This window comes from Manis pentadactyla, chromosome 14, assembly GCF_030020395.1.
Source record: "Manis pentadactyla isolate mManPen7 chromosome 14, mManPen7.hap1, whole genome shotgun sequence".
Taxonomy (NCBI): Eukaryota; Metazoa; Chordata; class Mammalia; order Pholidota; family Manidae; genus Manis; species Manis pentadactyla.
Genome location: NC_080032.1, coordinates 1,011,313 through 1,035,840, shown reverse-complemented (window position 1 = coordinate 1,035,840; position 24,528 = coordinate 1,011,313). Strand labels below are relative to the sequence as shown.

The 24,528-nt window shown below is 46.0% G+C and overlaps 1 protein-coding gene across 1 annotated transcript in view; it reads right to left on the bottom strand.

The window, feature by feature from the left end:
* Positions 1–20,516, bottom strand: part of PYGB (glycogen phosphorylase B) — a 58,776-nt gene extending 38,260 nt beyond the window's left edge. The window contains exon 1 of the mRNA XM_036908715.2: positions 20,161–20,516. Within this exon, the coding sequence (XP_036764610.1) occupies positions 20,161–20,403 (243 nt within the window). The 5' untranslated portion in view covers positions 20,404–20,516. The remainder of the gene's footprint in view (positions 1–20,160) is intronic.
* Between the last annotated feature and the right edge of the window lie 4,012 nt (positions 20,517–24,528).

Here is a 24,528-nt window from a genome sequence, read left to right as displayed (position 1 = left end):
AAAGATCAGAGAAGAAATAAACAAAATTGAGAAGAATAAAACAATAGAAAAAATCAATGAAACCAAGAGCTGGTTCTTTGAGAAAATAAACAAAATAGATAAGCCTCTAGCCAGACTTATTAAGAGAAAAAGAGAATCAACACACATCAACAGAATCAGAAATGAGAAAGGAAATATCATGACGGACCCAACAGAAATACAAAGAATTATTAGAGACTACTATGAAAACCTATATGCTAACAAGCTGGGAAACCTAGGAGAAATGGACAACTTCCTAGAAAAATACAACCTTCCAAGACTGACCAAGGAAGAAACACAAAATCTAAACAAACCAATTACCAGCAAAGAAATTGAAGCAGTAATCAAAAAACTACCCAAGAACAAAACCCCTGGGCCAGATGGATTTACCTCGGAATTTTATCAGACATACAGAGAAGATATAATACCCATTCTCCTTAAAGTTTTCCAAAAAATAGAAAAGGAGGGAATACTCCCAAACTCATTCTATGAAGCCAACATCACCCTAATACCAAAACCAGGCAAAGACCCCACCAAAAAAGAAAATTACAGACCAATATCCCTGATGAACGTAGATGCAAAAATACTCAATAAAATATTAGCAAACCGAATTCAAAAATATATCAAAAGGATCATACACCACGACCAAGTGCGATTCATCCCAGGGATGCAAGGATGGTACAACATTTGAAAATCCATCAACATCATCCACCACATCAACAAAAAGAAAGACAAAAACTACATGATCATCTCCATGATGCTGAAAAAGCATTCGACAAAATTCAACATCCATTCATGATAAAAACTCTCAGCAAAATGGGTATAGAGGGCAAGTTCCTCAACATAATAAAGGCCATATACGATAAACCCGCAGCCAACATCATACTTAACAGCAAGAAGCTGAAAGCTTTTCCTCTGAGATCGGGAACAAGACAGGGATGCCCACTCTCTCCACTGTTATTTAACATAGTAATGGAGGTCCTAGCCACAGCAATTAGACAAAACAAAGAAATACAAGGAATCCAGATTGGTAAAGAAGAAGTTAAACTGTCACTATTTGCTGATGACATGATATTGTACATAAAAAACCCTAAAGACTCCACTCCAAAACTACTGATATCGGAATACAGCAAAGTTGCAGGATACAAAATTAACACACAGAAATCTATGGCTTTCCTATACACTAACAATGAGCCAATAGAAAGAAAAATCAGGAAGACAATTCCATTCACAATAGCATTAAAAAGAATAAAATACCTAGGAAATAACCTAACCAAATAAGTGAAAGACCTATACCCTGAAAACTATAAGACACTCTTAAGAGAAGTTAAAGAGGACACTAACAAATGGAAACTCATCCCATGCTCTTGGCTAGGAAGAATTAATATCGTCAAAATGGCCATCCTGCCCAAAGCAATATACAGATTCAATGCAATGCCTATCAAATTACCAACAACATTCTTCAACGAACTGGAACAAATAGTTCAAAAATTCATATGGAAACACCAAAGACCCCGAATAGCCAAAGCAATCCTAAGAAAGAAGAATAAAGTGGGGGGAATCTCACTCCCCAACTTCAAGCTCTACTACAAAGCCATAGCAATCAAGACAATTTGGTACTGGCACAAGAACAGAGCCACAGACCAGTGGAACAGATTAGAGACTCCAGACATTAACCCAAACATATATGGTCAATTAATATTCGATAAAGGAAGCATGGACATACAATGGGGAAATAACAGTCTCTTCAACAGGTGGTGCTGGCAGAACTGGACAGCTACATGTAAGAGAATGAAACTGGATCACTGTCTAACCCCATACACAAAAGTAAATTCAAAATGGATCAAAGACCTGAATGTAAGTCATGAAACCATAAAACTCTTAGAAAAAAACATAGGCAAAAATCTCTTGGATGTGAACATTAGCAACTTCTTCATAAATATATCTCCCCGGGCAAGGAAAACAAAAGCAAAAATAAACAAGTGGGACTATATCAAGGTGAAAAGCTTCTGTACAGCAAAGGACACATCAGTAGAACAAAAAGGAACCCTACAGTATGGGAGAATATATTCATAAATGACAGATCTGATAAAGGCTTGACATCCAAAATATATAAAGAGCTCACACTCCTCAACAAACCAAAAGCAAATAATCCAATTAAAAAATGGGCAGAGGAGCTGAACAGACAGTTCTCCAAAGAAGAAATTCAGATGGCCAACAGACACATGAAAAGATTCCCCACATCACTAATTATCAGAGAAATGCAAATTAACACCACAATGAGATATCACCTCACACCAGTAAAGATGGCCACCATCCAAAAGACAAACAACAAATGTTGGCGAGGTTGTGGAGAAAGGGGAGCCCTCCTACACTGCTGGTGGGGATGTAAATTAGTTCAACCTTTGTGGAAAGCAGTATGGAGGTTCCTCAAAATGCTCAAAATAGACTTACCATTTGACCCAGGAATTCCACTTCTAGGAAATTACCGTAAGGATGCAGCACTCCAGTTTGAAAAAGACAGATCCACCCCTATGTTTATCGCAGCACTATTTACAATAGCCAAGAAATGGAAGCAACCTAAGTGTCCATCAGTAGATGAATGGATAAAGAAGATGTGGTACATATACACAATGGAATATTATTCAGCCATAAGAAGAAAACAAATCCTACCATTTGCAACAACATGGATGGAGCTAGAGGGTATTATGCTCAGTGAAATAAGTCAAGCGGAGAAAGACAAATACCAAATGATTTCACTTATCTGTGGAGTATAAGAACAAAAGTAAAACTGAAGGAACAAAACAGCAGCAGAATCACAGAACCCAAGAATGGACTAACAGGTACCAAAGGGAAAGGGACTGGGGAGAATGGGAGGGTAGGGAGGGATAAGGGTGGGGAAGAAGAAAGGGGGTATTATGATTAGGATGCATAATGGCGGGGGTGGGGGAAAGGGGAGGGCTGTGCAACACAGAGAAGACAAGAGTGATTCTACAACATCTTACTATGTGATGGACAGTGACTGTAATGGGGTTTGTGGGGGGGACTTGGGGTAGGGGAGAGCCTAGTAAACATAAATAATAAAAATAAATAAATAAATAGAATACTTCCCATCATAAAGACAGTGGAATAAAAATGCCTCTGCCCACATCTCCCTAAAACTCACCAGCTATATGAAAACAGAGGTGGAAAGTCAGAGCAGGTAGAACTGGAGAACCGGCCCTCCCACCATGTCCCCATCACACTCTAGGGTGGGGACAGGGTGACTGGCCACCTCTGGTCTCTGCCTTCCAAAGCCAAGAGAAGGATCAATCACCTTACACTCACATGCACTCACACAGGTGCACGCTCACCAACACGTGTGCACATGCTCACAAATCTGGGAACCAGGGCAGGCTGCCCCCTCCAGGCTGCACACACCTGCCCCCTAAGCCAGCTGCAAACAGTGGGCCCAGAAAGAACTCCCTCCCTGAGATGGAGCTTGGGATCCACGACCTGAAATTCAAAACATGGAGACAGAACAGGAAATAAATGGAGAAAGAAAAAAACCCAGTGTTTACCAAGGGGCCAGCGAAATTCATCCATTCATCCATACAGACACTGGTGAGGTAAGAGGACCAGCAGGCATGGGAACGAAGGCAAGTAAGAGATAAAGACCAGCACGGAGGCGACGCAGCACCGAGGGCCAGGGGGCAGGCTGCGCGCAGAACCCTGGCGGGAGTGGGCGCGGGCCGAGCGCCAGGGCTGGGTGGGACATGCCCCGCAGAGGGCAGCGCACCTCCATCCACCCAACGGGGTCCCCAGAAAAGGAACCGAGTGAGGTGACACATTAGAATTTTTTCAATATATAATTTAAGAAAATTTTCCATATATACTTAAATCTACAAATGGGAAGAATGTGCATACATACAAAAAAATCAGAGTTCAGTCTTTAAGTGTCGTTTTCACTTTTCTCATCATCTGAATATATAGCTTCCATAATTCCAAAGTCCCTGAAATCACAAACAGCCTCGCCGAGCACGGCCCGTCCCTGCCGCCCACAGCCCACCGCCCCTTCCTGACTTGGCCGTGGACGTTGTTTACACGGTGCTTGGCCCCTGACTTCCTATCCTGTGGGGTTTCCACAGCGCTGCACCCCAGCCTCCCCTCAGGGCTGGTGGGTGCGCACGGATGGCCCGACAGAACCCAGCCATCTGGGGGGCGCAGTTGGGGACTCAAGGGCTGTCACCCCTTCTCTGCACTTCTCCCCACACACCTGCTTTGGGGTTCTCCCTAAGAGTTAAAAGTTGGCAGGTCAGGGACATGAACAAGATGTTTTTATTCTGTCTAACTAGAAGTACATGTTCTCAAAGTTGAGGCTGACTCTTCCCGCCCAGGTCCCCGGCCTTCCCCAGCACCGCAAGGGCAGCACGGGCATCCGCTTGCCCGGGCCTGGGCGCTGAGGCTCAACCTCCGCCTCTCTCGCTCTCCTCCCAAGCCAAGCACAGATGCCAAGGGTTCCGGGCAGTCTGTTCTGGGGCAGCCTGCTGCTGCACCCCTGCACCCGGGGTCCCCTGAGAACTTGGGAACAGACACTCAGGAAAAGGCTGGCAGGCCCAGCGCTCGGCCAGGGCTCTGGACTCTCAACTTGCTTGTTGTTGTAGTTTTCCTGTGGTTTCAGAGCTTTTAAACTTCCCTCCAATGTGTTCATTTTGTTTTCCTCGGTTTCCTTGGGGTGCTCAGGGCAAAACCATCAGACTGCAGGCTTGCCGAAGAGCCATCTGAGGGGGTGCAGACCTTTGAGCCCTGCAGCCTGGGGCCCAGTCCTGGCTCCCACCTCGGCCAGGGAGCCCCCTCATTCTCTGAGAAGACCACATGTGCCCTGGGGTGCAGCACAGAGCGGGCCTCAGACTCAGGCAGTGTCCGCCCCGACCCAGAGCCAGATCTTCAGGGTGAGTCGCAGAACTTACTTAGCAGGTGGCAATTCTGGGGAGAACCGTTGGAGGGCGCAGGCTCGGCCCATGAAAAAGCCCAGAGGGCCTCCCTGCAAGGAGCCAGCTCCCCAGTGGCCCCGCACTCTGCTGCCCCAGACCCAAGACCTCCCAGGCCCAGCCCAGCCTCTGCCTCCCCAGCACCCCCGGGCGCCCTCTGGGCAGCCCTGCTGCAGGAGTGCTGGTCAGAGAAGCAGACACTCACCCGCTGAGGGGCCCCTGAGCCCCTGCCTGGCAGCTGTGGGGGGCCTGCCGGCCGGAGCCAACAGAGCACCTGTCTTTCAGGGCCCCTTCTCGCTGTATGACTCTGCCAAGTGTTCAGGGGCCTGGAGGTAGCCTGAGTTCTTTTTTACTGTATTTATTTATTACATGCAAAGCCTACCCAACAGATAACATCACTGAAAAGCAACGCAAAGCTCTGTTCAACAGAGGGATGCAAAGATGATCAACACAAATATTAATCCTGACATATTCTCAGCAACATAATCTCGACGACATGCTAATCTCCTAAAGACACCCTGGGAGGTTCATGAACTCTGTGGAAACATCTTAATATTTACAGCAGAGCCTTATTTTGCTCTTTAAGCAACTGAGATTAATATAACTCGACTTCTAGACACCTCCAATTTCTTTTCCCTTTTCTAAAAGGGTTTTTGGAGTCTTTGTTTAAGTAGAAGGGTCAGAACCCCCCGCAGGAAAAGGGCTTTGCACCACCCACGGCCCCAGAACACAGAGGGCGGCTGCTCGGGCCGAGAGGGACGCTGGCTCTCCGGGCCGACCCACCATCCTGCGCCGCGAAGTCGCTGCAATGCTCCCCTTGCCGTTCGGTTCTGTCTGTGCCGCAGCCGTGTCTAAACATGTCGCCCGCCACCTCGTGGTGCCTGGGCGGCCCGGCGGCTCCCAGCCGGGCAGGGCCACCCTCACCCGCTCCAGGGACACTGGCTGCCGACCCAACACGGAGGCCGCCTCTGCTGGGCCCCCTGCCTCTCCCGAGGCCCGAGTCCGGCCTGCCCGCACCCCGGCAGCCCAGCGTGAGCAGGGGCCCGGCCTCCACGGCTGCACGACCGGGCTCACCTGCCTCCACGGGCCCCATTGGCGTCGGCGCTGTGTCCGAGGGGCCCTCTGGAGGGTCGCACCACAGACGCTTTACAGACCCCCTCAGGCGCCCACCCCGTGAGGTCACACTCGAGCATTCTTCCCGAGTTCAGTGCTGGGAAACCTGGCTTCCTGTGGAAGGACGTCGGCAGGAAAGCGGGCCGCCTGTGTCCGCACGGGTCGCGGGTCTCCTTTCCCGCCGCAGGTCCCGGAACTCAGGACCAGCACGCGGGGCTGTTTGCTCTGCGTCCATCTGGAAAATGCAGTGAAGTACAGAATGGGAGAGCCTACGGAGATTGGTGACCACCCAGTTCCTTGGGGGACAAGCTCACCTGGCACCCTGTGACACTGCACTCCGGTGACACCCCGCCTCCTGCTTCGCTCGCTCCCTCCCATCCCACAGCCACACGCGCACGGTGCCTCCTTATCACCGACAGAGAAGCCGCCCTGGCCAGCCCGCACGAGGTGATCTGGACTGTGTTGGACTATAACTAGGGTGGTGGTGGTGTTCTGAACAAAAGTACTTTCACCTTTCGGTTTAAATGATGCTTCAAGGCTGAGCAAAGACACTCAGTTAAAACTGAAATCACGGAAGGGGCGGAAGATGGCGGCGTGAGTAGAGCAGCGGAAATCTCCTCCCAAAACCACATATATCTATGAAAATATAAAAAAGACAACCCTTCCTAGAATAAAGACCAGAGGACACAGGACAATATCCAGCCCACATCCGCACCTGAGAGAACCCAGCGCCTCGCGAAGGGGGTAAGATACAAGCCCCGGCCCCGCGGGAGCCGAGCGCCCCTCCCCCCAGCTCCTGGCGGGAGAAGAGCAGGCAGAGCGGGAGGGAGACGGAGCCCAGGACTGCCGAGCACCCAGCCCCCGCCATCCGGGCCAGAGTGTAGGGCCCTCGATACTGGGAAAACAGGGCAGCAAGAACAGTGAGCGGGCACTGGAGGCTGGGCGACAGAGGACATAAGAAAAGCACGCGACCATTTTTTTTTTTTTGCTTTTTTGCTGCTTTGTTTTGGCGAGAGCTTTTTGGAAGTCTTAAAGGGACAGGGACCCCAATACTAGAGAAACAGGGCAGAAAGACCGGTGAGCAGAGGCCTGAGGCTGGCACCGGAGAATAAAGAAAAACGAACGACCACCTTTTTTTTTTTAATTAAAAAAAAATTTTTTTTTTTTAAATTAAAAAAATTTTTTTTTTCTTTTTTTTTGTGGTCGTTGTTTTGTTTTGGCGGGTGCTTTTTGGAAGTCTTAAAGGGGCAGGGCGGGTCACTTAATCCAGAGGTAGGGAATCCGGGATCTCTGGGCACCCTAACCCCTGGGCTGCAGGGAGCACGCAGGCCCCTTACGGAGATAAATAGCCTCCCAGCAGCTCCTGCTCCAACGCGACTCCACCATTTTGGAGTAGCTGCCCGAGCCAGGCCACGCCCACAGCAACAGCGGAGATAAACTCCATAGCAGCCGGGCAGGAAGCAGAAGCCCTGTCTGCGCGCAGCTGCGCAGCACAAGCCACTAGAGGCCGCTGTTCTCCCAGGAGAGGAGGGCCACAAACCAACAAGAAAGGAAGTCCTTCCAGCCATCACTCGTCCCAGTTCTGCAGACTATTCCTATCACCATGAAAAGGCAAAGCTACAGGCAGACAAAGATCACAGAGACAACACCAGAGAAGGAGACAGACCTAACCAGTCTTCCTGACAAAGAATTCAAAATAAGAATCATAAACATGCTGACAGAGATGCAGAGAAATACGCAAGAGAGATGGGATGAAGTCCGGAAAGAGATCACAGATGCCAGAAAGGAGATCGCAGAAATGAAACAAACTCTGGAAGGGTTTATAAGCAGAATGGATAGAATGCAAGAGGCCATTGATGGAATTGAAATCAGAGAACAGGAACGCATAGAAGCTGACACAGAGAGAGACAAAAGGATCTCCAGGAATGAAACAATATTAAGAGAACTGTGTGACCAATCTAAAAGGAACAATATCCGTATTATAGGGGTCCCAGAAGAAGAAGAGAGAGGAAAAGAGATGGAAAGTATCTTAGAAGAAATAATTGCTGAAAACTTCCCCACACTGGGGGAGGAAGTAATCAAACAGACCATGGAAATACACAGAACCCCCAACAGAAAGGATCCAAGAAGGGCAACACCAAGACACATAATAATTAAAATGGCAAAGATCAAGGACAAGGAAAGAGTGTTAAAGGCAGCTAGAGAGAAAAAGGTCACCTATAAAGGGAAACCCATCAGGCTAACGTCAGATTTCTCAACAGAAACCCTACAGGCCAGAAGAGAATGGCATGATATATTTAATACAATGAAACAGAAGGGCCTTGAACCAAGGATACTGTATCCAGCACGACTATCATTCAAATATGACGGTGGGATTAAACAATTCCCAGACAAACAAAAGCTGAGGGAATTTGCTTTCCACAAACCACCTCTACAGAACATCTTACAGGGACTGCTCTAGATGGGAGCACTCCTAGAAGGAGCACAGCACAAAACACCCAACATATGAAGAATCGAGGAGGAGGAACAAGAAGGGAGAGAAGAAAAGAATCTCCAGACAGTGTATATAACAGCTCAATAAGCGAGCTAAGTTAGGCAGTAAGATACTAAAGAGGCTAACCTTGAACCTTTGGAACCACGAATTTAAAGCCTGCAATGGCAATAAGTACATATCTTTCAATAGTCACCCTAAATGTTAATGGGTTGAATGCACCAATCAAAAGACACAGAGTAACAGAATGGATAAAAAAGCAAGACCCATCTATATGCTGCTTACAAGAAACTCACCTCAAACCCAAAGACATGTACAGACTAAAAGTCAAGGGATGGAAAAACATATTTCAAGCAAACAACAGTGAGAAGAAAGCAGGGGTTGCAGTACTAATATCAGATAAAATAGACTTCAAAACAAAGAAAGTAACAAGAGATAAAGAAGGACACTACATAATGATAAAGGGCTCAGTCCAACAAGAGGATATAACCATTCTAAATATATATGCACCCAACACAGGAGCACCAGCATATGTGAAACAAATACTAACAGAACTAAAGGGGGATATAGACTGCAATGCATTCATTCTAGGAGACTTCAACACACCACTCACCCCAAAGGATAGATCCACTGGGCAGAAAATAAGTAAGGACACAGAAGCACTGAACAACACAGTAGAGCAGATGGACCTAATAGACATCTATAGAACTCTACATCCAAAAGCAGCGGGATATACATTCTTCTCAAGTGCACATGGAACATTCTCCAGAATAGACCACATACTAGGCCACAAAAAGAGCCTCAGAAAATTCCAAAAGATTGAAATCCTACCAACCAACTTTTCAGACCACAAAGGCATAAAACTAGAAATAAACTGTACAAAGAAAGCAAAGAGGCTCACAAACACATGGAGGCTTAACAACACGCTCCTAAATAATCAATGGATCAATGACCAAATCAAAATGGAGATCCAGCAATATATGGAAACAAATGACAACAACAACACTAAGCCCCAACTTCTGTGGGACACAGCAAAAGCAGTCTTAAGAGGAAAGTATATAGCAATCCAAGCGTATTTAAAAGAGGAAGAGCAATCCCAAATGAATGGTCTAATGTCACAATTATCGAAATTGGAAAAAGAAGAACAGATGAGGCCTAAGGTCAGCAGAAGGAGGGACATAATAAAGATCAGAGAAGAAATAAATAAAATTGAGAAGAATAAAACAATAGCAAAAATCAATGAAACCAAGAGCTGGTTCTTCGAGAAAATAAACAAAATAGATAAGCCTCTAGCCAGACTTATTAAGAAGAAAAGAGAGTCAACACAAATCAACAGTATCAGAAACGAGAAAGGAAAAATCACGACGGACCCCACGGAAATGCAAAGAATTATTGGAGAATACTATGAAAACCTATATGCTAACAAGCTGGGAAACCTAGGAGAAATGGACAACTTCCTAGAAAAATATAACCTTCCAAGATTGACCCAGGAAGAAACAGAAAATCTAAACAGACCAATTACCAGCAACGAAATTGAAGAGGTAATCAAAAAACTACCAAAGAACAAAACACCCGGGCCAGATGGATTTACCTCGGAATTTTATCAGACATACAGGGAAGACATAATACCCATTCTCCTTAGAGTTTTCCAAAAAATAGAGGAGGAGGGGATACTCCCAAACTCATTCTATGAAGCTAACATCACCCTAATACCAAAACCAGGCAAAGACCCCACCAAAAAAGAAAACTACAGACCAATATCCCTGATGAACGTAGATGCAAAAATACTCAACAAAATATTAGCAAACCGAATTCAAAAATACATCAAAAGGATCATACACCATGACCAAGTGGGATTCATCCCAGGGATGCAAGGATGGTACAACATTCGAAAGTCCATCAACATCATCCACCACATCAACAAAAAGAAAGACAAAAACCACATGATCATCTCCATAGATGCTGAAAAAGCATTTGACAAAGTTCAACATCCATTCATGTTAAAAACTCTCAGCAAAATGGGAATAGAGGGCAAGTACCTCAACATAATAAAGGCCATCTATGATAAACCCACAGCCAACATTATATTGAACAGCGAGAAGCTGAAAGCATTTCCTCTGAGATCGGGAACTAGACAGGGATGCCCACTCTCTCCACTGTTATTTAACATAGTACTGGAGGTCCTAGCCACGGCAATCAGACAAAATAAAGAAATACAAGGAATCCAGATTGGTAAAGAAGAAGTTAAACTGTCACTATTTGCAGATGACATGATACTGTACATAAAAAACCCTAAAGACTCCACCCCAAAACTACTAGAACTGATATCGGAATACAGCAAAGTTGCAGGATACAAAATCAACACACAGAAATCTGTGGCTTTCCTATATACTAACAATGAACCAACAGAAAGAGAAATCAGGAAAACAACTCCATTCACAATTGCATCAAAAAAAATAAAATACCTAGGAATAAACCTAACCAAAGAAGTGAAAGACTTATACTCTGAAAACTACAAGTCACTCTTAAGAGAAATTAAAGGGGACACTAACAGATGGAAACTCATCCCATGCTCGTGGCTAGGAAGAATTAATATCGTCAAAATGGCCATCCTGCCCAAAGCAATATACAGATTTGATGCAATCCCTATGAAACTACCAGCAACATTCTTCAATGAACTGGAACAAATAATTCAAAAATTCATATGGAAACACCAAAGACCCCGAATAGCCAAAGCAATCCTGAGAAAGAAGAATAAAGTAGGGGGGATCTCACTCCCCAACTTCAAGCTCTACTATAAAGCCATAGTAATCAAGACAATTTGGTACTGGCACAAGAGCAGAGCCACAGACCAATGGAACAGACTAGAGAATCCAGACATTAACCCAGACATATATGGTCAATTAATATTTGATAAAGGAGCCATGGACATACAATGGCGAAATGACAGTCTCTTCAACAGGTGGTGCTGGCAAAACTGGACAGCTACATGTAGGAGAATGAAACTGGACCATTGTCTAACCCCATATACAAAAGTAAACTCAAAATGGATCAAAGACCTGAATGTAAGCCATGAAACCATTAAACTCTTGGAAGAAAACATAGGCAAAAACCTCTTAGACATAAACATGAGTGACCTCTTCTTGAACATATCTCCCCGGGCAAGGAAAACAACAGCAAAAATGAGTAAGTGGGACTATATTAAGCTGAAAAGCTTCTGTACAGCAAAAGACACCATCAATAGAACAAGAAGGATCCCTACAGTAAGGGAGAATATATTTGAAAATGACACATCCGATAAAGGCTTGACGTCCAGAATATATAAGGAGCTCTCACGCCTCAACAAACAAAAAACAAATAACCCAATTAAAAAATGGGCAGAGGAACTGAACAGACAGTTCTCCAAAAAAGAAATACAGATGGCCAACAGACACATGAAAAGATGCTCCACATCGCTAATTATCAGAGAAATGCAAATTAAAACTACAATGAGGTATCACCTCACACCAGTAAGGATGGCTGCCATCCAAAAGACAAACAACAACAAATGTTGGCGAGGCTGTGGAGAAAGGGGAACCCTCCTACACTGCTGGTGGGAATGTAAGTTAGTTCAACCACTGTGGAAAGCAGTATGGAGGTACATCAAAATGCTCAAAACAGACTTACCATTTGACCCAGGAATTCCACTCCTAGGAATTTACCCTAAGAACGCAGCAATCAAGTTTGAGAAAGACAGATGCACCCCTATGTTTATTGCAGCACTATTTACAATAGCCAAGAATTGGAAGCAACCTAAATGTCCATCAATAGATGAATGGATAAAGAAGATGTGGTACATATACACAATGGAATACTACTCAGCCATAAGAAAAGGGCAAATCCAATCATTTGCAGCAACATGGATGGAGCTGGAGGGTATTATGCTCAGTGAAACAAGCCAAGCGGAGAAAGAGAAATACCAAATGATTTCACTTATCTGTGGAATATAAGAACAAAGGAAAAACGGAAGGAACAAAACAGCAGCAGAATCACAGAACTCAAGAATGGACTAACAGGTACCAAAGGGAAAGGGACTGGGGAGGATGGGTGGGTAGGGAGGGATAAGGGGTGGAGGAGTAGGGGGGTATTAAGATTAACATGCATGGGGGGGGTAGGAGAAAAGGGAGGGCTGTACAACACAGAGAAGGCAAGTAGTGATTCTACAACATTTTGCTATGCTGATGGACAGTGACTGTAAAGGGGTTTATAGGGGAGACCTGGTATAGGGGAGAGCCTAGTAAACATAATATTCGTCATGTAAGTGTAGATTAGTGATAGCAAAAAAAAAAAAAAGGGCAGTTCCTGTGTGGTAACCTCCAACGAGTTCTACACAAGGGTATAAAGGGCATATAAAAGTGTAGGCAAAGGGTCTGTTTGTGTTTATACAGAGGATCAAAGCCTAATTGGGCTACCCCGAAAATGAACTAAGATACGATATGAAAAAGAACTTCCAACATCTGCACTCTCTGGAAGACTCATGCCAGAAGATGATCATCAAAAAACCCCAACAAAGATCCACGCACTGCTACAGCTGTAGATGCACTCATCCCACCAGCTCCTGGACTTGCCATGGGAATGAGGAAGGAGATATCTAAGCTGGCCTGTGCATACAGTAAAACAACAAAATTTGACTGGATCTATACTGTTGGAACTCAACCAAGAATTTGGAGAAGTGCAAATTGTAGCGCTCCAAAGTCTTACAACTACAAACTATTTACTGTTAAAAGAACATATGGCATGTGAACAGTCCCCAGGAATGGGTTGTTTTAATTTGTCTGATTTCTCTCAGACTGTTCAAGTTCAGTTGGACAATATCCACCATATCATAGATAAGTTTTCACAAATGCCTAAGGTGCCTAACTGGTTTTCTTGGTTTCACTGGAGGTGGCTGGTAATTACAGGTATGCTTTGGTTATGTAACTATACTCCTATTATGTTAATGTGTGTGTGCAATTTAAGTAGTAGCTTAAAACCTATATATGCTGAAGTTACTCTACAAGAAGATATGTCAAAGAAATAATCAATCTTCCCATGTTTTCTTCCGCCTGCTACTTCTATAGCTTTTCTTCTTCCTTCCTAATTACAACCCTTAAATAGAATTCGTGCCTCATATCAAATTTACCGAGTATCATAATTCTTTACCACTCTCCGCCTGCTACTTCTATAGCTTTTCTTCTTCCTTCCTAATCACAACCCTTAAATAGAACTCGTGCCTCATATCAAATTTACCGAGTATCATAATTCTTCCAAGTGGTAAAGATACCTCAAGACAAATGCTGGGCATAGAAGCCACAGGGCATAAATATGCAAAGAAATAAAAAGCTAACCATTTCAAACAATAAGGCTTCTCTCTCACTTACCAACTCTACATTTCCCTGTATGGCCCCGGAAGATGACTGGTTAGCCAGAGACGGGTAAGATTCCTCAAGGGAGGAACAACCTAAGACAGGCACAGTCGCAGGGGGGCCATCAGGTGAGAAATTGGGGATCAACAGAGGTGAGGCTTAGAACCTCACCCCCCCGTTCTGAGAGAAATCTTCTGCATACGTGGATGTTTTATTGCCCTGGTCTAGCTTGGATTAACACATAGTCTACAGGCACACACCTGATCATCTACATGTGCTCTCTTACAACACTAAACTATGTTTTCTACCTTTATCTTGTATCTACCTACCACTTCAGCATTTTATTAAAAATAATAATAATAAAGAGAGAAATGTGGTATCCACATATAAATCAAGTATAAAAACCAAATGAGTATTCATATTTGAACTGACTGTTTATAGTTCATAATGCATGAGCAAAACCGAAAGTTTCTGTGATGACTGCCCTTGTACTGTTCACTATGTAACTTATTCATTATGTAAGAATTTGTTCTACATGTAAAAACTTGTTTGTTATGCCTCAGAAGATTGGAGACTGACAAAAATTAGGCTTGGGGTGGAATAATGATTGTGCATTGAGCATTGACTCCCCTATACAGAATTTTATTGTCGTTAACAACCATTTGATCAATAAATATGAGAGATGCCCTCACAAAAAAAAAAAAAAGGACAGACTTCCAATGGTAAAATAAATTAGTAACCGGGATGTAAGGTATAGCATAAGGAATATAGTCAAGATATTGTAACAGCCTGGTAGGGTGATAGCTGGAACCTAGAATTATGTATATAAATGTTCTACCACTGTGTTGTACACTTGAAACTCATGTAATGTAATACTGTGTGTCAACTACCCTTCAATAAAAAATAATTATTAAAAAAAAAAAAAAAAAACCAAATGAATATTCATATTTGAACTGACTGTTTAGAGTTCATAATGCATGAGCAAAACCGAAAGTTTCTGTGATGACTGACTGCCCTTGTACTGTTCACTATGTAACTTATTCATTATGTAAGAATTTGTTCTACATGTAAAAACTTGTTTGTTATGCCTCAGAAGATTGGAGACTGATGAAAATTAGGCTTGGGGTGGATTAATGATTGTGCATTGAGCATTGACTCCCCTATACAGAATTTTATTGTCGTTAACAACCATTTGATCAATAAATATGAGAGATGCCCTCACAAAAAAAAAAAAAACAAAACAAAAAAAAAACAACAATAACAAAAAAAAAAAAAAGGACAGACTTCCAATGGTAAAATAAATAAGTAACTGGGATGTAATGTATAGCATAAGGAATATAGTCAAGATATTGTAACAGCCTGGTAGGGTGATAGCTGGAACCTAGAATTATGTATATAAAATGTTCTACCACTGTGTTGTACACTTGAAACTCATGTAATGTAATACTGTGTGTCAACTACCCTTCAATAAAAAATAATTATTTAAATAAAAAAAAAAAAAACTGAAATCACATGTAATTCCTACCCCAGAAGACCCCACGAACCACATCATTAACCAAATGTTTGTCGTCCAGTGACGTTCCTGAGTTTCTGCGTCCCCTTCTCTTCCCCTCAGCACATGCAGTATGTATGTAAGATGCTGTAACATGGTGTAAGATGGTGTAAGATGCTGTAAGATGGTGTAAGATGCTGTAAGATGGTGTAAGCTCGCACCCGCTGTTTATCTGCTTCATGTCTTAGGATGTGTGGCTTTCTAAAAAGCTCAAAGCATCGTTCCATTTAATGAAAAAAAAAAAAGGCATAATCCGAGAAGTCTTACCAAGTTATCTCAATTTCCTTTTTGTATTTTAATAGAGACAACTGGCAACGCCGAGTAAGGTCCACAGACGGCAACGTCTAGCCGACATGCTCGTCCTGGGCTTCCTCATGCACTGGGATGTGCAGGAGAGTCTCCCCGAGTTTGGGAAGCACACACTCAAGTTTTTAGGGGTAAAGACACATCAAGTCTGCGACTTACTTTCAGATGGTTCAGTGAAAAAATGTATTTATATAGAGAGAAATAGGTTAAGGGCATAACAAATGTGTTAAAATGTTTAATGTTTGGGGAATCTGGGTGAAGAGAATATGGGAAATTTTGTCTTTCCTGAAACTTTAAAGTCTGAAGTCATATAAAATAAAGCTTTTTAAAAATCATTTAAGGGATGGTATGCAGAAATGAGGCCAGCTACAATATTTAATAAAGATACAAAGGGTCCTTGCAGACATGCACAACACCTGCGGATCTGAAGTTAGAGTTCTCCAGAAAAACAGAATCACCAGAATACGAACATACAGGTTTGTCTTAAGGAAATGGTTCACAGAACTGTGGAGGACCAAGACCAAAATAGGCTGGCACAGGCCAGAGACCCAGGAAAGAGTCACATTGGGCACCCAAAGGCAGCCTGCCAGCAGAGCTCCTTCCTGCTGGGGAGGGTGTCAGTCTGTCCTGCCAAGGCCTCTCACCATGCAGGCCCACTCACGTTATGGAGAGGCATCTGCTTTACTCAAAGTCTACTGATCTAAATGTTAATCTAATTAAAAAATCACCCTCACAGTAACATCCAGAATATTTGACCAAACATCTGGGCACTGCAGCCCAAACAAGCTGACACAGAAAATGGACCATCACAGCCTGTAAGAGCGGAGGCCAAACTGTCCTCTGTGAAGTCATGGCACACGCTATGAGGCTTCCTCACCTTCTGCTTGGCGGGCTGCCGGGGTCAGCAACACGGAACCCATCAGCGTCTAGCCCCGCAACACAGCTCTGAGCTGCCTGGGGTCGGGGAAGCCAGTCCAAGGGATATGGGGCCGACTTCACACAGACAAGTGGAAACACACCAGAGCAACTGGGTGTGTTAACAAGATTCAGGGGCTGGTCCCACCACTCATAAAACAGAATCTCTGAGTGGGGGTGAGGGCAGTCAAGGCCACAACAGACACCCCTGCAGCATCCCTTTATGCCTGGGGCCAGCCAACCTTAAGATTAACTGTTCACTATAGTCGATGCCTTAGGAATATTTAAGATGGCAGTTTGGCCCCGTGGGAGAACTGCTTTTATCTACCACCGTGGTTCTGCCACGAGTTCATGGGAAAGAGCTGCAGCACACCGATCATTTCATTGCTGCAGGGACACAAAAGGCCAGCTGTCCGCACCGCATGTCTGCTCTGCAGACCCTCGGAGGAAACCTCACACCTGCCTGCTCTAGAAGTCGCTGCAGGCTCCCCGACTTCCGTAACTGGGCCGGAGCTGCCATCTCCTCTGACTGCCGGCACGCGTGTCTGCATCTCAGGTCCTGACCTTGTACCTGGATTAACCTGCTTTCCTTTGGGGAAAAGTCTCACCCCAACTTTCTCCTTCAGGGTCATCTATGAATCTGAGCCTTTTGTGTTGTATCTTGCTTAAGCAGATTCTCTTTGGATAGAGATGGAATGTCACTATCAACTGGAAACATTTTATAAGCAAACACAAAACCCTAAGGTGTTAGAACGGCAAGAACCTCAGAAATGGATTACCTGGTTCAACCTACCCACCCCCCCACCCCCCCACCCACGTTTGGCAGATGGAAGAGCTGCGGCCAAGGAACGCAGGGCATCCAAGGCCACACGGACTGAACGGTGAGGGCAGGACTAAAAGGAGCTGGGACTCCCGCGAGCCTCCCTCCCCATGCAGCCCCTTCTGCTCCTGAATGTCCAATGCGGTCCTGCTCTGGAGTTTTATCCAGTCTCCTGACCTTGCAGTGACCGCAGCAAATCCCTGAACCATCTTTAGAACTAAGTGCTGCCTCCTGCGGAGTAAAACCTCTCAATTCTAGCCAGATTTTTTTGAATTGCTGATTTGCTGGGCAGGTTGCCTGAAAAATCTTCCTCTGAGCACTCATAATTCCACTGTTTCTGCTTTTACCAAAAACACAGCAGAGCTGGCAGAGTTATGAAATAATAGGTACAGGCTGACATTATTTGGTGTAATAAAAACAAGTGTTTCTACCAGCATAGAAAAAAAGATGTAGAACACACATGTGCACAGCACGCTCAGTGTTACTACCAGGTGGTGAGATTACATTAGTTTCCTTTTGGCTAATGTGTTTTCTACTTTTTCATCCAATAATCCTAAGGATTTGCATAGCTGTATAAAAGACAAAAATATTAAATAAGGACACTCTAAGTCATTAAATATAGATTGTCAGGCCACCCCAGACTAAAGGGCGGGGGTACCAGCCCCTGAGGCCACTCCTGAGCTGGGGGTGCAGCTCTGCAGGACTTGTATCAGGAGTCCACCTCCGCTCAGGCCCTGACCCTCCTGGGGCTTGTCTCTGGTCCATTACAAGCAAACATGTAACTTTCAGAAAAAGGGGTAACAATCTTATTTTCAACACGAATTAGCCAGACTGAAGCATTTAAATTCCAATTTTCCATTTTTAAAGGGCTTTCCTAAGCAGAATAGGCCATCTCTCACTACAGGCAGTGTGGTTTCTTAAAAGATTTCTGTCTGTAGCCACCATGGCAGACAATTAAAACTCAGACCTCTCACTCAGAATCAGGAAACTTGTTTTGTTAAAGGGATTAATTCTCCTCACCAAAGGAAGGGTCATTTCCATAGTCCCAGAGCCTATCAATGCCTTTTCAGGATCTAATTATTACATAAACACTCTAAAGGGAGCCCTCAGGTATTGTCCTGTGTCCTGGTCCCGCTCCAGGGAAATGCCCTTGAATGTGCAGATCTGTACCCTTGTCATCCACTCCATGGACAATAAAAATGATGTTGCAAATCAGAGCCCTGCCATCAGCAGGGGATTCTGGGGGAGCTACTCGCCTCTCTTGGCCAGGTTCCCAGGCAAAGTTGTTCCAAGTTTTTGTAAAACCCTGTTCTACCCATTTGGTAGCACTTCTTTCTACACTGACTTGCATACAAAATATGAAGTGGCCCAATTGCTATTCTAACAAGTTTGCCCTTTTTACCATCTCTCTTTCAGAAAAAAACAGGGCCCGGGAATAAGCTTGGAGAAGCAATTAATTTCATGCTCAGCAATCATTAAACACCTGTCAACTTCCCATGAAAATACTCTAAAACACTATCAACAAAGCAACCACCCAGCACCCAGGTGTACACTGCAAATAAAATTCGCAAACTGGCCTCAGGCCTGCAAGGGTGTCCCCGCCTGCTAGTTTAGGAGTAGTAAAACTACCAATGATCTTGGAGAAGCTTAAGAAGCATAGTCAGTCGTTTGGAAAGCTGTTGAAATAGTTGCAAATGTTGATGAATGAAACAAAAGTCAGGAACCTGTACATGCAATACACTTTTTAAAAATGTGTACGCATTTTTAGAAATGGAAGACGACCTGAAAGGACATACACCTACAGTTACTGCACTTCAGAGCCATGGAGACACAGCAGTGACTTTTCTTTGGTGTATTTTGTATTTTTGGCCATAAACACAAATTTCTGCAAAACATTAAAAGAAGTAACAATTACTTTAACCTAAGTGAAGCTCCTCAAGGAAGGTGTGGGAACCTCAAAGAGGCTTCTGTGAAGGTTCCTTCTCTGAGCTTCTGAGCCCTCCTGCTTTGGCAGGCGTCCGCCTTGATTTTCTTCTCACCACTGCCTAGCCAAAAAAGCCCCACAATTCCCCGCAGATGACTGAGCTCACCCGCTTCCAACACATGAAGCTGCCCAGGGCCGGTTCCAGTCCCCTCTTCTCCCACGCGCTGCTGCAGAAAAACAAAAGGCGGGGGCGGGGCGGGGAGGAGGAAGCACCCAGTCTGCGGACACCGCCGAGACGCGCGGCTAGGACGGCCGGAAAATTCCACCAGGGTTCGGGAGTCGCGGGAGCGGCCGCCCCTGCAAGGCCGGGCTCTTGGCCCAGGGTTGCTGAGGCCCGGCCCTTGGCAGGAGGCCGCGGCCGGGCCTCCGGGCCCCGATTCCACCCGTGCAGACAACGACGGCTGGCGGCGGGTCACGGCCCGGGTCCGCCGTGCGCCCCGAGGGCGGAGCGGGGAGGCCCGCGCCAGGCCAGTGCCGCCCCGCCGCCCGGGAGATGCGGCGGGAAACCAGGATACCTCGGGGCCCGAGGGCGCACTGGGGGCGGCCGCGCCGGACCAAGGGGCGTCCACACGCGGGAGCCCCGCGAGCGCCCGGCCTGGACCCTCACCTTGGGGTCGCGCTCGTAGTAATGCTGCTGCGTGCGGATCCAGCGGCCCACCAGGTGGTCGCGCACCGTGTGCGCCAGCGCGAAGAAGTAGTCGCGGGGCGTGGCCACGTTGCGGTCCTTGACCAGCGTGAAGTGCAGGTGCCGGTTGAAGCTCTTCCGCACCTCGGCCACGTCGCCCAGCCCCGCAATCCCGCGCACACTGATCTGCTTCCGCTTCTCGCTGTCCGTCAGCGGCTTCGCCATCACGCCGGCCGAGGAGGAGAAGGAGGGACAGGAGGACGACGGCGAGCGGACACGCGCGCACCGAGGATGCTGCAGCGGCTCTGGCGCCCAGGGACTGCGGCAACGCCGGCTGGCACAGGACGCGCCTGCGCGCTGCGCCGGGGCGGGGCCTCCGGGGGAGCCGGCCTGTGGGAGAGGCGGGGCCTCGGAAAGAGACAGGCCCTGTGGGCGGGATTGTGGGAGGGGCGGGGTCTCGGGGAGACGTAGGCCCCTGGGAGGGGCGGGGCCGCGGGGAGGGGCGGGCTCCCGGCTTCGATTCTTGGGCGTAGAGAGGCTCCTGTTTCACGTACCAGGAGTCGGGACCCGCCCTCAGCACCCAGGCGCTGCCGTGTGGCCCCCACACTGGTAGGGCCGGCAGAGGAGGGAGGCTAAGGGGGAGCTGCAGGACTCGGACCCCGAGCGCCAGGCCAGGCCGGGGAGGGGCAGACCAGTCACGGGCCGCCCCAGCCGGGAGTGCGCCCGGTGCGGGTGCAGCCGAGGCCCGGCAGCCGTTACGGGAACCGAGTACCCATTGGAAAGGCAGCCGCCGACGCCCGGCGGCGGGGGTGGCTCTGAAGATGACGGCTAAGGAGGGGCTCGGTTCCTACCAAGACGGCGCCGCCGGGCCTGTGGCTCTGCCTGGATGCCAGGCGCTGCTAGTGGCAGACAGCGTCCCGGGGCACGGGTCCGACCCCTCCTCCGCTGGACCACCGCCTCCTTCCCGGGAAGCCTCTTCCCCGCATCGCGGCCTCAGAGGCTCTGCCGGGACGGACGGACGCGTCCCCCTCTGGCCGCGGATCTGGGCACTCTGACCAAGGCAGCCGCCTCGGGTCCACCCCGGTGCGCGCTGCCGCTCAGGGGCGTCTGGGCACAGCTGCCCACGGGGGCTGACGGGGCGCTTCCCAATGAGGCCCCGAGGCCTGCTCGGCTGGGAGCCCCTGGGAAGCCCGCTGTGAGCGTCACCTGGACGCCTCCTGCCCGCACCCCACGGGAGCTGTGCCTTCTCTTTGGGCGCACGTGGCCCAGGGTGAGCACGCTCCTCCCTGTGGTGGGTCAGTAAACTGGATCCGCTGGGGCTGCCGGCTTGCTCTTGGTGGTCTCCGGCTGTGAGTTTCCTGATTTCCATGGAGTCACAATTGCCTGCAGGTACTATAGTCCAGGAGCAGTTTCCTGGGGTGATGCTTCCAAAGTTATGTTCTTACCTGGACCTTCTTCCAGCTGCATTTTTCTCGAGGGACAATAACTCTGGAGTGCTTTCTACACCTCCCTCCCCTCCTCCCCCAAACACACACCCACCTGCTCCAGCCCTTAAATTCACTCTTGGAATAACTGTTCCTTCACAATTTAAGCCAGGAAGATGGACTTCCAGTCGCTGCCGGCCGGGATGTCGCCCAGCTTGGCTGGAGGCTTGCAGACTGACGTAATCTTTTAGTTATCTGGACATTCTTGAGAAGGCTGTGCTCTCTGACCAGCCCTACCCCTCTGGGCATGGATTTCAAGGAAAGATCCTAAGACAAAAAGCAAGCTGTACAAAGATGTCTCCTGCTGTGCTGTCCATTATACTTAAAAGTTTCTGCTGCCCAACTAGGGAGCCCGTGGGTGAGAAATAGGGCTGCCATTTACTGATGATCCTGGCTGTGCTTGGTGTGAGCTTAACTCGTAGGCCCCACAGACAGCCTCCTGTGTCCCCACCTGATGATGCCCGAGCTGAACCTCAGGGACCTGAAAACGCTTCCTCTCCCAGCTCATCAGGGAGACCGCCAGGATTCACCCCAGCCCCGTCCTGCTCCCCTGCACGTGCCCCACACCATTGCACTACACTCAGTATCATGCACTACTGTGTTGCTAAAGGGACTACACAGGTGTCAAAGACGACAGGGTGAATGAAGAGACAGACCTAAGAAGGATGTGATGCAGAAATGACCGTCATGTTTTTTATTTTATCTTATTTAAATTAAATGGCCACATGTGGTTGCTGTGTTGGAAACAGAATTACGACTAAAAAATAGGCACCAGTGGCAGAATTACCGGGGGAAATTATTTTCCTTATACTTTTTGTATTTCCCATTTTTTCCTCCATTCTTATTTTAGTTTATCATATTTCACACTTCTCGCTTTGGATGGAGATCTTTCTTAGAAAGCACGATTGTTCAAAATCTTTTTTCTGTCCCACTGCATCGCCACAGTGGTTCCCTGACCTCCTCTGGGTCTGTTGTGTCCCTTGTTGGGAAAATGGTTGGTGCTGGAGAAGGTGGTTGAAGGGAACTTACAGCTGAATTGGAGCAATGGGGATGTAACCAACAGGATAATCATCTGTTATTGATAAAAGTTTTTTCCTTGAATGAAGTTCAGTATTGGTGCCTGTGATCATTTTAAGAATAGTAGAAGGAGGTGTTACATTTCCTAAAAATCAAGTATCTCCAAGACCCTTCCATCTATCAAGGCATTCATATGTCCAAGATTGATGATTATATGCACATATAAAATTATATCCTTTATGTGTACAAAGTAAGCCAGACGTATTTTGAAAATTTGGAGAGTTACTGGCAGGTATTGAGAAAAAGGCAGAGTCTATATGCAAGAGGCAGTATTAGGAAGTTTCTGAGGTGAAAGGTTTGTTTTTGATAACAAACCCCTCAGTCTGAAAAGCAAAGGGCTTGGGAGATAATGGATGATGACATCATCTTTGCAGGCCACTGTTAGTAAAGGAAAGAGAAAAAGGTTTTGTGCTTTAAGTATGAAATCTTGAGCCAGAGTCTTGGGAGGAAGGAGTCTACCTCGGTGTGACTACTTCTCTTCCTGGCCAATTTGAGTTCAAGGTCTCCAGTGCTTGTATTGATGTCAGGACCAGATGTCAGGTGGAGTCTTTTTTTTAGCTATGAAATGCATATCCAAAGTCCCTGAAGTCCCACTGCCATGTGGTTAGTGAAGAGGACCTGATATAGTTCCTTCTAAGGAGATAGGGAAGTCTGAGAATTTCTGGATTTTGGAGGGATCAGGTACAGAGGAAAGATAAATGTTTCAATTCTGCTTCCAAAGGTATAATTTATTAAATTTCTGTAAGTCAGAGCTTAAGAGAAAAAAGACTTGTTAAATATGGAAAAATAAAACATTAAAAAAATCAGCAATGTTTCAAAAAAAGTTATGAAAATTATACTTATCCTCCTCAGTTCATTTAATCCCATGTTATCAATTCTTGTTCTGCTCAAATCCAGTTTTCCCATTAGTCACAGCAATTCTCACCCAGCTTAATTTTATGGTTTTAAGATTATCAGGAACCTGTATGCTGGAGTCCTTTCCGTAATTCCCCTTGAAGAAATAGCTCATTTGCAAAAGCAATCAGAGTAAAACAATGACTGTAAATGACAAAAGACTTAAAAATGGCCATGGTTAAAGATCTGTTTGTTGTAATACAATTGATAAGGATATTTGATTATTTCTGTGACACTTTAAGGGTTTAGCATCACTTATTTGACAATGGTTCCCACGTGATTCAACATACGAAATAAACCTGTTAGGCAGGAAAATAGACTTGAGTGGGGTGGAAAGCCCACTAAAAAGACCCAGAGTTAATGAGTTAATCAGTTAAAGCTCAAAAAGCCGGGAGTAACTTGGCCTGGAATGTTTGACTATTCCCCAGATAAAGGAAGGTACCCTTGTCTTTATTGTGTTAATCATGCAGGCCCAGCTTATTTTTTAACTTTACTTATATGCAGGTTTTTTTCCTTCATCTCTAATCAAGTAATTTGCCTGCCAAAATCTTACAACTACAGACTATTTACTGTTAAAAGAACATATGGGATGTGAACAGTCCCCAGGAATGGGTTGTTTTAATTTGTCTGATTTCTCTCAACTGTTCAAGTTCAGTTGGACAATATCCACCATATCATAGATAAGTTTTCACAAATGCCTAAGGTGTCTAACTGGTTTTCTTGGTTTCACTGGAGATGGCTGGTAATTACAGGTATGCTTTGGTTATGTAACTATACTCCTATTATGTTAATGTGTGTGCGCAATTTAAGTAGTAGCTTAAAACCTATACATGCTGAAGTTACTCTACAAGAAGATATGTCAAAGAAATAATCAATCTTCCCATGTTTTCTGCCG